The 16,484-nt window shown below is 53.4% G+C and overlaps 1 protein-coding gene across 7 annotated transcripts in view; it reads right to left on the minus strand.

Annotated features, from left to right (window-relative positions):
* Window positions 1-1,125: 1,125 nt before the first annotated feature.
* Window positions 1,126-16,484, minus strand: part of GRAMD1B (GRAM domain containing 1B) — a 232,138-nt gene continuing 216,779 nt past the window's right edge. For 6 of the 7 annotated variants that reach the window (XM_087868334.1, XM_087868333.1, XM_045798013.2 and 3 more), the window contains 7 exons: window positions 15,548-15,666; window positions 15,165-15,307; window positions 13,972-14,075; window positions 13,158-13,361; window positions 11,992-12,082; window positions 9,463-9,570; window positions 6,743-9,177 (listed from right to left, as the gene is read on the minus strand). In XM_087868334.1, the coding sequence (XP_087724460.1) occupies window positions 8,901-9,177; window positions 9,463-9,570; window positions 11,992-12,082; window positions 13,158-13,361; window positions 13,972-14,075; window positions 15,165-15,307; window positions 15,548-15,666 (1,046 nt within the window). In that variant the 3' untranslated portion in view covers window positions 6,743-8,900. Of the gene's footprint in view, window positions 6,308-6,742; window positions 9,178-9,462; window positions 9,571-11,991; window positions 12,083-13,157; window positions 13,362-13,971; window positions 14,076-15,164; window positions 15,308-15,547; window positions 15,667-16,484 lie in introns of those variants that run through there. The other variant, XM_045798011.2, reaches the window with a different exon arrangement.

The raw sequence follows: 16,484 nt of genomic DNA on the forward strand, positions 1-16,484 counted from the left end.
TCCTAACCTTCCTAAATACAAAGGAACACAAGAGTCACCAGTCCTCCCTCCTGTCTGACACCAACTAAGTCTCCCATCACGTGGTAAAGGGATAACTCCAAGACAGACCCAGTGAGGGGAGGGGGCCAGACTCCCCGACCAGTCTAGGCTAGCAAGGAAATAAGGCAAAACTGTCTCTCAATGTCCACCTTCCTGGAAGTGCCAAGGCACAAAAGGGAAAAGTTAAATAACTTACCACTGGGATTCACAGCATGTAATATGCTCCTATAATAACAGCACTGCTTGGAGTTCCTGGGTGATGCAGTCGGTTGAGCATCCGACTCTTGGTTTTGGCTCAGATCGTGATCTCAGGGTCATGAGATCGAGCCCCATGTTGGGCTGCACGCTCAGCATGGAGTCTGAGACTCTCTCCCTGTCCTGCTGATAAATCTTTTAAAAAAAAGTGCGGGGGGGGGGCGCCTGGGTAGCGCAGTCGTTAAGCGTCTGCCTTCGGCTCAGGGCGTGATCCCGGCGTTCTGGGATCGAGCCCCACATCGGGCTCCTCCGCTGGGAGCCTGCTTCTTCCTCTCCCACTCCCCCTCCTGTGTTCCCTCTCTCGCTGGCTGGCTGTCACATAAATAAATAAAATCTTTAAAAATAAATAAATAAAAAAAATAAAAATAAAATAAAAAAAGTGCGGGCTAATAAGGAAATAAAAATTATCTTACTATAGTACCAGCCACTATATGAAGAAACACACACACACATTTTTATATTATCTCTAAAAAACTGAGGCTTAGAATAATGGATGGGGACCAAGGTCACACAGCTGGTGAAGAGTGATCCTGCAACCCGTACTCTGGTCTGATCCCACAACTTTTTATCCAGCTGACTTCATCAGGCTGCCTCCCTTCCCAGGAAAGGGCATCCTAGATGTTGGGCAGATGGCTGGGCATAGGTATATGTATGGGCATGCCTGCGCGTACACACACACACACACACACACACACAAACAGACGCACACACGCACGTGCGCCTTTGGGCCTTGCCCTCAATACAACTGGGAGGACCAAAAACATCAGGGATGATGAGCACTAATGAATCGGGCAATAAACACACACACCATTTATTATTGTAGTTCAATACTTTTTCTTTTAATTCATACTGTACTTCCATGGCTCTAGCTACTTTACATGAAGATTTGGCCGGGAAGCCGTGTATGGTTCTAGGTAATAGCAGTTAAGTTTTCAGACCTTGCGCACAGCGCCAGGCAAAGTACAGTTCTAGATCCAAATACACATGGCCAGACAACTCGACTGCAATCAACCTGTGTTCTTTCCCATATATGGCCCAGTGCAGGTGTTGGGGGCTGCTCCCTCTGCCTCGCCCCACTCCACCCCTTGTCAGGATTACGCAGGGGCCACTGTGGCCTCTGACCCATCTCTCCCCACCTTGGAGTCTAGGTTAAGTGGGGGGAAAAAGCACCATGGGTTTGGGAAGATGATCTGGTCCATGCAGAGAGTGGTCTGGCCCTAGAGTGCAGGATAGGGAAATGTGGGGAGCCACACTACCGTTGGCAAAAATGGTTGCTTTTGTTACGCAATCTCAGCACGTGGCACCCGAGCCCAGGGCCAAGTCCCCAGACAGAGCCAGCTGTCTCGCCTGGAGCAGAGGCCACCATTTTGCTTCTGCAGCGTCTCACTGTGTTGAGAGAAGCAAGGGGGCCAAGGGGCAGAGATGACAGTATTCTTTATGCTTTCACATGTCGGGTAGATCGTCTGGCATCAGCTCCTCTTGGCAGGCAAGGTGCTTCTCGCTAGCAGCCAAGGCTCCAATCCGGGCTCCCAGGCCTGCTGAGGACCTCAAGTCACAACAGAAAACAACGCCCAAGACCCCTGAGCTGTCGCACAGAACACCAAGACAGGGAGCTGGCTGGGCCCGTCACAGCCATGGCTGGAGCAGAAGTGAGGTAACAAGGCTGGGCAGAGAGGTGGGAAGGGGCGCTCTCTACACCTTGTGCAAATTCCTGCTCCACATCGGGGAAGCAGGGGCGTTAAGAGACGGCCTTCCAGAAAAACGCTCCACTCGGACCCGAAACGCATCTTCTGGAAGAAAACATAGAGGTGGAGGGAGTGGGGCCAGCCTGCTGGAGGTTGGGGGATGAGGGTCAAGGATGTCAAGTGGTGGATGGGATGATTGTCCCACAGCCTAGAGACAAGGGGGTAGGGGAGGAGAGAGTCAGGAAGACAGGTTCTCAAGTTTCCTACTGGAGTGGGCAGGTGGGATTCAGGGGTGTGGGGAGGGAGATCACAGCCCTGCCACTGGCGGCCCTAGGGAGGAAGGGCTGGCTTTGGCCACCCTGCACTGCTAAAGCAGCAGCACAGTATGGCACAGAAAGCATCCTTCTGAGACCACAAACATCCAGAAAGATTCTTCCCCTAGTCCTTTCTCCAAGATTTCACCCTAGAGATGCTGCCCGCAAATGATTTTAGCCATGGTCCAAGCTTGGATCAGGGACAGGGACACAGAGAGAAGCCACTTCTAGCAAAGGATTCTTCTTGAGGTTTCTTGATCCCTCTCCCTCTTGGTGTAATCCAGGTTCTTAGGGGCAGTGCTCTAATCCAAGGATTTTAGCCAAAGCTTCACTATTAATCCAAACCCCAACAAGGCTTGAACTGAGTCAAAAGAGAAGTGCTAGGGCCAGGAATGACTTCTCTCCAGTGTTTCTCCTAGCAAGGAGGAGGAAGGATGGATGATTAAAGTCTTCATAGCCTAGAGACAAAAGACGAGCTTAATCCTAGATGGTGCCCTTCTTGCCATTGCCCTCCTTGTATAGCTTAGAGAAAGCCCTTCCCAAACTGAGACTAGGCCAACAAAGGAAGAAACGCCCTCCTAAGGTTAATACTGGGAAATACAACAAACCTGATCTCCCTACTCTCACTAGGCCTCCCTAGTCCTGCTGCTCATAAAGAAGAAAATTTACCCCGGATTTCCCGGGAACCCTGATGCTGCCCTACTACTCACCTGAACACCAGGGAAGCTCTAGCCCAGATGGCTTGTCTTCTGGCCGAGTACCATCCAAGTCTGAGAAGGCCCTACCTTGCCAGTCTCTGACCCAGCCTCCAAGACAATGCCCACGCCAGAACCTATCTTAGAGACGGTCCAGCTCAGCCCCCCTCCTGTTACAAATGAGGATACTGCAGGTCAGAGAAGGGAAGTGACTTGTCCAAGAGCAGAGCCAGGACTCAGGCCCAGGTCTCCTAACTCAGCCCAGCGCTCTAACAGAGAGCTTCAAAAGTTGCTGATCTTGCTGCCCTTGTCCCAGGGAGGTGAATGGGGGAAGAGAGAGGAGTGGCAGACATGAGTGGGTTCTCCGAGGCCAATCTTGCTAATTCCTTTCAGGAAGGTGCAGTGCAAGTATAGACCCTGTAGCTCTTCCCCACCTGGTTTAGAAACTCTGCAACACTTGAGTGCAAGCTCTCCAATGTGAACCCAGGAATCCTTGTAGAAAGATTCCCACATGACCAGAGTTCTTACATGAACAAAAGCAAAGCACAGGCTGGAAGAAATAACATAAAGGGTGGTAGTTCTGACGCTCCCAGGCGCAGATACAAGCCAAGCTGCAGGGCTTGAATTGCAACGTTATTTATCAGTTTCACTCCCAGACTTATCTGCAAGGGTGAGTTCCCTTTGACAGCCTACTGAATACAGGGTGGGCGGGGGGCTTTTGTTTGGGAGTGAATAGAGGTGTTGGGTTTTCTCCTGCTCTGAAAGTTTAAAACATTAGAACAGAGAGTGCCCACAAGAGATCCATGATTCTTAGTGATGAGGCAGGCCGAGGGCCCTTCCCCATGTGCACACACCATCTCCCGGGTTCAAACCCTCAGACGTCACAAGGGCTGCTCTGACATACTAAGCACCTCCCTCCCTGTAACCTACTCTTCCCTGGCATGGCCAAAGAGACAAAGTGAAAGCAGAATGACTCTGTGCAGCCAGGCCCACTTACATCACTTTACTTCCAGCATAGAACCCTTTGTAAGTCACCCCAAAGGTCCCACCATGGGACCATCAACAACTGGACGATTTAAATAAATATTTACTTATGTATGGAATAAATGAGATAATTTATCACTTCTGCTTTCAAAAGTTTCTGAGAATAATTTTGGCGTCTGGCTCCTGCAGCAGGAAAATTTCTAGCAGTCTGCACTGTTCCTCCTTCTCTGGCCCGGGACCCACGAGCCCTGACCCTCACCAGAGTGTCTCCTAGTCAAAGTCCTGGACAAGAATGAGTAGTGACCCACTGACCTGTGGGCACATCACACTGCACAGGGCTTAACAGTCAACTCTAGCCCTCACATCTCCTTTCCTAGAGGAGGGATATCCATTCTAGCTGATTCCATGGAGCCTTCTCAGCCTACTCCCCTAAGGCATTGATCTTTTTGTCTTCTCATCCTGCTCTTAAGTGAATAATGAGGTTGTATTCTCAGATTGACTGAAAAGACAAAAACTTGTCTTTAATTGCCAAAGGGGGATGCTCAGGCCATTCCTACAGAACAGGACTTGCTCTTCTTTGGGGCTAGGTCAGCGATAAAATCTTCCTTTCCTTTGGCCCCTTACATCAAGAGGCCCCCTAGGAGAACAAGCCATCTGGAAGAGTTCTCCTGGCCAAATTGGTATGATCCTTTCCCGACTGAGATCTGTGAGCTCTGCCTGGGGCTGGCAGGATTCCTCTGGTCGTGACATGGAGGAATAGCAGTTAAGTGAATGAGAAATGGTAATCATGCCCAGAAGGGCCCTGCAAGGTCAGATAAATGCACGGGTCCTAATGAGCCACCTCTAAAATGGCCCTGGATGACTCACTTTCCTAACCAAAGGTCTTCTTTCTCCTCCTTAGTGATCTCATACCTCGCTGGGGCCAGAGACTGGAGAAGGCTTTGCCCCCTTTGCCAGAACTCCCACTCCCAAGTCTGAGGAACAGGATTTAGAATGGCTTCCACGTGGGGCAGAGACTCACTCTGGCCTTTTCTTGCACAAATGCATGCACCTTTGCCCAAAGCATTCCTTCCCAAAGCCTAGATTTTCTACCGTGTGCGGAGTGTCTTCACTGTCTCCCTTAACCCAAGTCAGTTCTTCCCTTAGAGTAAACAATGCTGGCAGCCAAGTGAGTGCTTGGATATCGGGGCTGACTACTCACACCGTGTTCTGTGTGAACCTATGATGCGATCCATACAATGCTAGGGCACTCACTCCCAACCCTAGCCATCCCTAGGACACCCTGATTAGTCCCAGAAATCAAAATGACAGCTCAAGTGAAGGAATTAGAGCCATAGGCCCAACTGGCTCATAACCACTTAAAAAGGGGTTTAACAAGACCCAAAATGCTCCATCCTGGCTAATAAACAATGTGCTCTTAGGGCACAGAGAAAAAATAGGGTTTTAGGCACTAAAAAGTGACACTTCACCCAGATCCAGCCTGGGAGAAGACCAGAGAGAAGGGGGGGGTGGTGGGAAAGGAAGGAATTCCCAGCCCTTATTGGGTCCACACCCTACAGGGGTTAGGGGTTAGGGGTGCAGGGGTGATGGAGGAGACACCATTCTGCACACACGTCCTCGGGAGCCTGCAGCTCAAGGCCCAATCCCACAGGGGCAGCCTTCCCAGCCTTCCAGCCCTCCACCTGACTGGGGGGCGCATGGTCCATAGAAAGCGGGGGGGGGGGGGGGGGGGGCTCAGGTGGCAGAGTTTAGATTGGGCTCTTGACCTCAATGCTTCCTGTTCACAAGAGAATACCTGGGGAAGCGTGGGGTAGGGAAGAAAAGATTCTCTTTTATTTTGGAAACAAATCAAGAGGGGATTCGGGAATGAAGCACCTTAAGCCCCTTGAGACTTCGAGACCCCAGGGTCTTCACAGGTGTAACTTTGGCTCAACAACACTTCCCTTCTCAGAGCCAGGAACGGCCAGCAAGGGGAAGGGTGGGGACGAGAGGGGGGTGGGGGGAGGAGGATCAGGGGAGGTCGGTGCTGAGAGGTGGTCCCTGCCCTCCTCGGCCCCTCCGCCGGCCACACAGGAGGCGGGCCCGCTCCTTCTCCCTGGTACATAGGCATTATCTCTTTTTAAAATCTGTATATAATATATATATATTTATATTCTGTATATATATATATTTATATATATCTATTTATATGGTCTATGTACATGTATTGCACGGGCCTCTTGCAGCCACCCCTGCTCCTGCCTTGTTAGTGATAGCGGTTCCTCTTCTCTTCGCTTTCTGAGGTGTAGTCGCGGGACCTGATGCCGTTCTGAAGATTGATGAGAGAGTCCTTCATCTGTAAGACAGGGAAGCCCACCCAGGCCCGGGTTTGTGCCCTCAGTGGGCTTCTCCGCCACGCCCGCCGAGGGCAGGTCCCCGAGCACACCAGAGAGTTCAAGGGAGCCGGGCTCCTACGACAAGGGGAATTCTCCTAGGATGTGGTCTCCAGCAGAAAGGGGACAGCCAATCTAGCACTGGGAACCCCTGAGGTGAGGTTTGCTATGTAGTCATTTGTGGCCCCTGGGTCACCAAATTAAGCTCTCTCTCTCTCTCTCTCTCTCTCAGGGCACCTGGGCGGCTCAGTCAGTGAAGCGTCTGCTTTTAGCTTGGGTCATGATCCCAGGGTCCTGGGATGGAGTCCCTGCATCGGGCTCCCTGCTCAGTGGGGAGTCTGCTTCTCCCTCTGCCTTCCCCCCTGCTCATGATCTCTCTCTCTCAAAAAAATAAAATCTTAAAAAAAAAAAATTCTCTCAAAAAAGAAAAAAATTTCTCAAAGCTATAGGGAGCCACATGAGGCTGGCTTCTATGCATTCAGTGAGGTTTCCCCACGGAACCCGAACAGCCTGGACTCCCATCTGTGTGCATTCTGTCACTCTGCTGTCCCAGCCTGGGGCTCCGGTCTCTCTTGCCTATTCCAATCTCACCCTTCGTAGGGCCCAGAACATGTCCGAACTTTTTCTGGCTTACCATCCTCTTTCCTACTCCTGGCTGCTGGTAAACCACTCACTGGGACCCCGCACTAGGGTCACTGTGAATCGTTCTGTTTCGTGCATGTGTAGACGGCGATACACGCCTTGGGTGCTGAGCAGAGAACTGACACCTGAGTAGGCTTCTAGCTGGACCCGTATCACAGAATTGACCTTGACTGAATTTCTTAACTCCATTAAGAAACAGGCACGCTAACATTGTTAGGTCATGGCAAGGACTCTCGATGGGGCAGAGTTGCAGCAGCAGAATCCTGACGGGCCCGTCACAACACAACGCGCTGAGATACTGTCTCTGAGTGAGCTGCTGTAGGACAGCACGACACAGTTAACATTTCACGGGCACCTGGTCAGGGATTCTGAGATCCTCTGTCTCTCTGCCTCACTACAGTTTTCTTCTTTCTCTCTGGTTCCCCCAAATACCCTCTGCTCCACAGGGATGCTCCAAAGGGTTTCAGAAGTGATTTTTAAAGGGGATGAAACGAAACACCTATCCTAACGCTTACAGAGTTGAGCCCACATGCTAGAAATCTGACTGCCCCACGCTCCAATGTAAGGGGGCCCATCCTGACACCAAATTCTGGAGTTGGAAGAGAACCGGGCCATCCAGTCCAACTGCCTCTTACGTAATTCGTAAGTTTCTTATCTGCCATCACCTGGTCACCCCTTGGGCACTTTCGGTGATAGAATCTCAGGCCTTCAGAGTAGCCCACTCCATTACGGGATAGCTTGACTTAAGTGGTCTGTTTTTGATGACTCAAAGCTCCCCTTCCCTGTAACTTCTAGCCCCTGGGGTTTCACAAGCAATCAATCTCTTCTTCTACCTGTTGGACCTCTATGTCTGAAGACCACCCTGTTTTCCTTGCCCCCATCTTTCCTTCTGAGCATGTCTTTAATTCTATCAACTCTTCTTGATATCACAGGGCTTCTGAGCCCCCCTCCCCTGCTAGGCCACTGACCCTTTTCGTTTAAAAAAAAAAAAAAAAATCCATGACTCCAAAGCTAAACATGATATTCTAAAAACACATTAAGTTGGATCCTGATAGCCACATTAAAATCCTCTCTCCTCACTTTAGAGCTAAGAGCACACTATGAATGGGAAATAAGATTTAATATTAATGAGTGCCTCCCCCGTGCCCTCAAATCCTGACAGCAATTTCGTGAAGTTATAATTCCCATTTTATAAATGAAGAAACTGTGACGTCACTACTATTAAATCCCTTGCTCAAAACTAGTCCATGGCAAGGCTGGGATTCCATCTCAAGTCTGGCTGACCACCAAACATAAAGAACTCCTTCGGAACAGGAATTTTAACGAACAGGACAAATCCGTGGGTCTCCTATCTTCTTAATTCTCTTGTAGAGCAAAGTACCTTCTTGCTGTCTTGGCTACAACGTGGTAGTTTTGTATAGAATGTTAACCTCTTCCCGGTAAAGGAGAGAAGCTCCCTCCTTTGATAAAACTAAACTTGTTATTGATTTTGCTCCAGGATCATTTTCTTAAATAGATGAATGAATGTAGTTTTTGGAAGGAACACAGGCACCTGTCCTAGAAGACGTCACGACAAGAGGGCGCAGTACGACAACCGTCTTCCCAGACTACCCGTGCAGCCTCTGAGGACGAGTGACGTGTTGGGGGTTGTGTGTTGGCCGTGTGTGTTGAGGGCGGGGTAGGGAGTGGCATATAGCAAAAGGAACTTGAAAAATATGCCCTCTGGGAAGATAAATCTCTGTGAAAGGAGGTTCTCTCTTTCAATGCCTGTCAGATGGCCATGAGCGACCAAGGGGGAAAAAAAGAAAGCAGTCCTTCCACATAACCTACAGCTTTCTTGCTGCAAATTTCATTGTTAGTGTCTGGAGGAGTACACCTGTGTTTCCAACCACGCATTCCAGGATGACTTTAAAATCAGAACAGTGGATGGCCCAGGGGAAGAATGAATGGGAGGGTGAGGTCCGGTGGGTGGTGATGGGGATGGGGATGGGGATGGGAGATCTCTCCCAGAGCACAGGGAAGGAGCCCATCTCCAGAAGATGAGGGCAAGGAGAGTAGCTGGGGACATCTCACCTGGTCAAGAAGCATCACCGAGGATTTGATGATCTCCCTCCATTTCTGGAGCTCTGTATCATGGTACTTTTGTTGGGACTCCAAGAGCTGGGCCCATTCTGTCTGAGATTGGGGTAACCTGTGGGGCAGAAGAAGGGGTACCCCGGCAGCTGGAGTTATGCTCAGTGGACTGTCCTGTGCTACCAGACCCCTAAAGGACAGAGAGTCACATCAGACTGCTTTGTCCTCTGCTCAGTGCCCCCAGTTCCCCCGTGCCCCAGGTCAGAAGCAGGCTAAAGCTACAGGGACAGTTTTCAGAGCTTGCCTATGGACTCCCACAGAGACTGGGTAGCAGGAGCTGGAGCACAGTACCAGGTGGGGGCAGGACGTGGAGGTGGTGGCCAAGGGAAGAGGCGAGGATTACCTTTCTTGGAGCCTCAGACCCTGCCAGGCAGTGAGGGTCTGGGTGGTGTATTCCAACATCCAGAGTTTGTAGAAAAGCATCATGTTAAGGATGACCAGCAGCACCAGACTAGGAAGAGACAAAGGGGACAACAGCAACAGGCATGAGATGTAATCTGAGAATGCACGCTCCCTCTCAAAGCCAGGGATCGCCCCCCCCCCCCCCCGCCAGGCGGCTGCTGTCCTTGACCATTGGTCACCTGAAGCATGGCAGGGAGGGGGCGGAAGGATGCAGCTAGGGGGAAAGGGAGAGAGAGCGGCGCTCTCATCTGGAGGGGCCAGGATGCAGCGGAGGAGCCATGGAGAGGCGTGTGGGTGAAGGCACTGGGAAAGAGAGACACACAGAGGCCACCCAGACCCTGGGTGCCTGGGGGAAGAGGCAAGATGGAGAGGAAAAGAGATGAAGGGTAAACGAAGCAATCAGAGAGCCAGTACCTGAAACAGATCCTAATGGGAGCAAGGAGGAAAAATGGGGAGGAGGCAGAGGTTAGAACAGACCAGTGCGGGGACGGGGAGGGCTGCACTGAAACCAAGCCAGAGAGCAAGTGAGCCTGGGGGGAAGGGGGAAAGAAACACCAGAAGCGAGGACACGTGGACGAGGAGACCCAGCAAGCAAGGAGCAAGAGACAGCAGCTGCAAACAGATCTTAGTATGTCAAGGGTGACACAGGGAAGCCAGTCCTCCTACACAGCCGACCTGAGGCACGACAGAAGGGCGAAGCTGTGGACTATCTACCCGATCCCCCGACAGGTGTTAGCAGGACGCCCTAAAGCACAGGCTCGTCCTTAAGCCTGCCCAGACCTGCAGGGGTCATGAGCTTCCCCAGTCTGGGCCAGCACTGGTCAGAGACAGGGAGGTGGTAAGGAGGACGCAGGGGACAGAGAGAGCCGCTGAGAGACTGGGGACGTTCCCTTCTCCTCTTGGCCTCAGTGGCTGCCAGGAGATCATTTTAGGACACAAGTTCATGGAGCAGAGAGAGGAAGACTCAGGGAGCAAAGGGATCTAGGGACACATGGAACTGGGTACAGTCCTGGCCCACTGCTCCAGGGCTCTTAATGTCTGATAAAGTTCCCTAGCTTCTCTGAACCCCTTCCTCAATAGGGACGGTTCCTGCCCTGCTGGGGCTGCGACGTGTGTAGGGTGAAGCAGTGGACGGAAAGCTCCCTGCACACAGAAGCCCCCCACCAACGGGCTGTTTTATCATGAAAGGAGGGGGTACAGGGACACACACAGGAAAAGGAAGACAGAATGAGTATGGCAAAGGACCAACAAAGAACATCTTATGCTGTGCCTTTAACCTTCCAAAGCGTATGAGTGCGTGCGTGCGAGACACTGCGCTCTTCTCTGTGCTTCCAGCACAATGGAAGGCGATACTCCTGGAGCTGGCAGCTGCCAGTCCCTGACCCTACCCAGCTGTGCTCAGGGCTCTTTGACTTCTCCAGAACAATCTCTAAATTTAACGCTGACTTTCAAAGACACTGCCTTTAACTGTATCCGCATGCACCAGAGGACTGGACCGTCCACCTCGTCGGCGCGGGCTGCATGCATCTTAGCTCCTGCGTTTGGGTCTGTGCGCACCATCCTGCCTGTGCTCAGTGCAGGTCCAGGGACACCCCTGCAAGCTGTCTGAGGGAAGGGGCTGTGGTCCACACAGAGAACAGGGGAGGGCGGGGTCCGCGTCTGGGCAGCTCCCATGCCACTCACGCACCTGCGCCCCCACATGCTCACGGTACACCCCCATCTCCAGGTAAGCGGGGGGTGGAGGGGGTGTCTGGCAGCAGGCTGAACCAAGCAGAAACTCTGTCCACACTTAGCCATCCCAGGAACTCCCTGCTCCCAGCGGTTCAGGGGCATCCCGGGAGGGCTCTGGGCTTCCACTGCAGACAGCTGTGCCCTCCCATCCTACCCGTGCATTTCTTCCCACTTCCTCTCTCCCTGTCCGGCATCCTTCTGGGAACTAAGTTACTGAGCCTAGTGTTTCAAAACAAGATGGCAATATTGTAAATTATTTACATTAATAGAAGCATATATTTCTGGATGGTAGTCATTGATTTCGTCTGGCTATCCTGCCAAAGTGTGGGCCCAGCAGTGCCCAGTCCTGGCGGCCGGCACGGAGCAGATACTCAGGACATCCCTCACAAGTGAACGAATGGGCTTCTAAGATGCTGTGTGGCGTCTAGCTTAGCATTTCCCCGGCAGTATAGTAATTCTGAATGTCCTGTCTTACCCACTTGGAACTGAGTTCCTAAGGGCATGAATGCGTTCTGTTCTCAATCCCGAAGGCCTAGCTTACAACAAATGCTAAATAAAACAGAGAAAAAGAAACCAAGAGGTAAGGAATGATGGACAGAGCAAGTGATCTGAAGAGAGAAACTAGAGGACAAAGAAAGGCCAGGGCCACAGTAAGGGGGGCTCATACGCCTGAGGTGCCAGCAGGCGGGGAGGGAAGGTGCTAGGGCAGGGGCGGGGGGGGACAGCTGGGATCCCTTACACACAGCTGATAACCAGCAGCAGCTTGGACACGCTCTGTAGGTGGAAACCGTTAGGGGTGTCCTCGGGGATATGCCGTGTCTGCGTGGAACCTGTGGGGAGAATAAAGAGGCCATCACCATGGTGGCTCACGCATCCCCTGGCTGCTGTGACAGCGGTCACGCACAGAGCTTCATGGAATGACGGAGAACTGTCCGTGATGCTGTCACGACGAGATGACAGATACACCCAGCCCTCTGAAGTACAAGGGAAGCCCCTCAAGGGCAAGGTCATGGGCTGGATCAGGCAAAGTGGACATTCAAGTCACCGAGCAAACAAGAAGCTCAATGGCCTTATGTAGCTAGGACATGCGGGGTGGGGGACAAAGTGCTCTGCGGCGTAGCCATGGCAAAGGCAATCGCACTAGGCTGGGACCAGAGACCGCTTTCAGCTCGGGCTTTGTCTGTAACCAGGGACGTGACGTTGAGCAAGTCTCAACTGCTGTCGGAGGGTCAGTGTATTCACGTGGCCTACTAGTCAGAAATCCTCTCTGTAAGGGACGTAAGGGAGTGCTCTGGTTGAAGCTGGCGGGAGACACGGAAGGCTGGCACTCTCCTCTCCTGTCCCCATCCTGGGGGATGCCCAGGGGTGTGCCAAGCACTTCCTGAAAGACGCTGGAGTAGTGGTCTCTGAGGCTTCTTATGGCTACAGGCCGCCATGACTGAGCAAAGACATGAGGTGGTGCATGGCTGGATGGCAAGAGGGAGACACGTCAGGGGAGTCCACTGTCTGGGAGGGCAGGTCCTTGGTGGGCCTGTGGGGGCCACGTGAGCTCGGACTTCCTGACGTTTGTGTCAGGGGGGCATCTCTGGCCTGAGCTGTGGCTTCTCCCCGGTGCATTTGCCAAAACCCTGGAAGCTGCCCATTTGAGTCTATCACAGCGGACACGGAGTTCAGCAAACTTCTGTTCAGCAGATGCCACATGTGGGCTCAGCTGGGACGGAGGAACGTCAAGGGCAAAGGGAAACAGGTAGAGGATCCGGAGGCTGAATAATGAGTTAGGGGCAAATTATATACGATCTATACCCAAGGACGCAGAATGAGTGCGTCCGTGTAGGTCTTGGCACAGGCACGCAGCTCTAGCCCTGAGCCCCAAGCCGTGCCCCCCCACTGGCAGCGGGCACGCACCTGCCACGTGTTTGATCCTGTGGCCCACATCTTCATCAGTGGGTGTGGTGACGGGGCTCATCACCTCTTCCAGGTGAGGCACCCGCAGGTGGGCATGGGGACGCTTCCTCCTCCGCACCGTCGGGGCCTTACTGGACTTCTCTTTGGGAGACTGTCTGTGCATCTCAGCCAGGTAGGTGCTCTCTGTTTTGGTCAGCTCGCTCTCTGTCAGAGACAAAAGGCCACCTGCCTACACCTCCAGCTCCACACGCTGGCCTCCAGAAACAACTCTGTCTACTCCTAGCTGAGCTCTCTCACAGAGAACCATTTTCCCACACCGCACTCTGGGACGTTGACTGGGAGGGCAGGGGTCCCTCGGGGATGGCTACGAGCCTCAGAAGTACTGCTGGGACGCAGCCCCAGCCAAACCCCCCTTCCGGGTTTTGTCCAACATCATGTAGACATAGGTTCCCAACATCTGTACCCTCATGCAGACGGGGCACATCGCATGTCCTGATGGATGCATTCACAGGCTCATCCTTCCTTTCTGTAACTGAATGACCACCGGGGTGATGAGATGTGGAGGTCATGTGCCGGGATGGGGGGGCACAGACCTCACAAAAGTTACAAGCATAGCCTCTTGGAAAATGCATGTGTTCACAGACCTGCCAAGTTCTGCATCCATCTCTGGGGCCACCTTAGGGCGCTCATGACACCCAATCACCATCTCGGTGTGGCCCCCATCTCCGTGCTTCCCACTCCCCAGAACGGTTGCCGTTCCAGCTGAGCCGGTGTCTGCTGTCGCACCAGCACCGATGGCTGCGGCCTTGCTTACCTAGGTGGCGGAAGTAGTCCTCCAGCCCACTCCAGAAGTTCTTCTCGATGAAAGTTTTCACCAACCCCCAGGGCTGTTTGCGATAGCGCAGCTCTGTGGAGACCCTGGGGACAAGCCAGAAATGAGATCAGCCACTTCCTGGGCAGCCCCTCCTCTGCTGGGACGGTCCCTTCACACCACACCCACTGTGCCACCTGAGCTCCCTGGACACATCTGGAGGTCAGTGCAGCTGGCGGTTGAGCCTCATTTTATAGAGGAGAAAATGGGAGTACTAGAATAAGGCCATCAGACCAAAGGCTAACACAACGGGGCTCTTGACTCCGGGCCCACAGGTCTTCATGAGGCCACGCTGCCTTCCCGAGATGGTGCCAGGTGGCCAGCCAGCCATGGGGGTCCTTGTCTTCTTCTGCAGAGACTTGCAGGTCCAGACCAGGCTCTAGGGTTCCATCACTCCCACCTTTAGGAGAGCGATCTGCCACCGGCCCTGGCTCCTGCCTCTCCACCCCACAAGACCTTGCCAGCCCTTGCTTTTTTCCAAGTATTCTCTCTCCCTGTCACAGGTCTCTCTGCTGCCCAGGCTGTCTGCAGACGAGTCCCTTCTTCCCCTCCACAGCCCGAAGTCACTGCTGCTCCCAGTTTATGCTCCCATTTTTAAGGCCGCCTGCCCCCTCTCCCCACTGTCCTCGGGGACCCTGTGGCCTGACATGAGCAAGCCAATGCTTGCGAGTCCCCTCACCCCCACCCCCATCCCGCCCAACAAGTGTTCACGGGATTACAGGCGGGCGCCCTTCTGGACAGGTTTATCTGAGGTCAACAAGCTGCCTCTGTGTGAACTGGACAGAAAAGACGTCTAATCAGAAGACTTCGAAAAAGCTGGAAGTGAGAAGCCTAGACACAGTGTGGGGGAAGATGGCGGGGGCAGGAGGGAGGAGAGAGGACGGAGGGAAATGGAAGGATGGAAGGAAGGAGGCGTAGATACTCAGCAGCATAGGCACCAAAAAAAATATTTTTTTAAAGTAGAGAACGAGAATGATGCAGGCCCTGAGATGTGGGTGTTTGGAACTTCTCGATCCCCAAGAGGTCTCTCTGTAGCCTTTCACCAAACCCCCATGCGATTGCGACGGCACGAGCGAGGACACCCATGCACACCAGGAACCTCCTGGGAACCCACGCAGGCCCTCCGGACGTGGCACCTGAGTCGACTCTTGTTCCGGGCCACGCGGGTGAGAGTGTAGCGATTGATGGTGTAGAAGTAGTCATGGTAGGGCACGTCGTGCGTGAGGACCTCGGCGTCTATCACGTAACATTCGCTCTCCTGGCTCGCCTTGTACATGGTCTGTGGGGAGAAGGGTCCGTGGGACAAAGCTGAAGAGAAGCAAGAGAGGAAAAGCACCGCCCTCCCTACTCTCGGAAGGAGGACCCGGACCCAGTGGAAATGGCAGCACAGCACGGGTCCCCGCCCCAGGGCCCAACGACACCTGCTCCCAGAAACTTCTTCTTAGCTTCTACACTTAATCCTTCACGACAGGCCAGCGGCTCTTCCTGCCGCTCTTCCGTGCCCCTACCCCCAGCTCACCTGCGTCTCCCTGACGGTGGCAGTTTTAGGAGCCAGAGGGTTGGTAAGGGTGATGGTGTAGAGGATGACTCGGCTCTGGTTTCCATTCTCTTCCTTCTTCCATGGATGGAACATGATATCTGAGGGTGGAGAAGAGCCCCGGAATGAGGGAGGGAGAGAGGCATGCCCACGCCATCTCTGAATTTCCCCTTCGAGTGAACTCTTGACTGTACCGACGGCCGACTGGTCCCCATCAGGAAGCCAATGGGAGCCTGAGGGCCCCAGGAGGAGGGTGGGAGGAGGGGGAGTCAAAGCAGAAAGAGGCTCATTGTAGCATTGCTGAAATTCTACACAGGGCTCCAGAATGCTGATTGTTCCTGGGGCCGGGACAGGCGGTCTGGGGGCCACCTGCGGGGGTGTTGGCAACATTGGAGTCACTGTGACGAGGGCCTGGGATCCTTGGGAACAAGTCCTCTCCTCTAAGGCATGCCCTCCGCCTGCCCTCTCCTCCTGGCAGAGGGCTATGCTGACGCTCTTTCACAGTCGGATGCCCAGCAGCTCTGCCCGGCCAGAGCCGCAGTCCCTGCTATTGGGGCAGAACAGGGGCAGGCGGATGAGACAGGAGTGAAGCAGAGACGCACAGAGTCCTGGATGTGAATCCTGGTTCGCGCCCTGCTTCGCTGCATGGCCCTGGGCAAGTGAGAACAGTCGGAGCTCTGGCTTCCTCATCGGTACCCCGGGGATTGCAGTGCTTGCGCAGGGGCAGATCCGAGGGTTACACAAGATGGGTGCCACGTGCTTGGCACGCCGGGGGTGCCTAGCAATAAGGGCTCGCGGCTATTCTTTGTGAAGCCATGAGCCCAGGGCGGTCTTGCTCCCCAGTGAGCCTTCATGGCCACAGTGGGCGAGCATAAAGCAGCAGCGCTGGGGAAGATGTAGCGAGCAGGGCCCTGGGGGG

The sequence above is a fragment of the Ursus americanus genome, chromosome 16, assembly GCF_024610735.1.
Source record: "Ursus americanus isolate L20-20 chromosome 16, mUrsAme1.1.p, whole genome shotgun sequence".
Lineage (NCBI taxonomy): Eukaryota > Metazoa > Chordata > Mammalia > Carnivora > Ursidae > Ursus > Ursus americanus.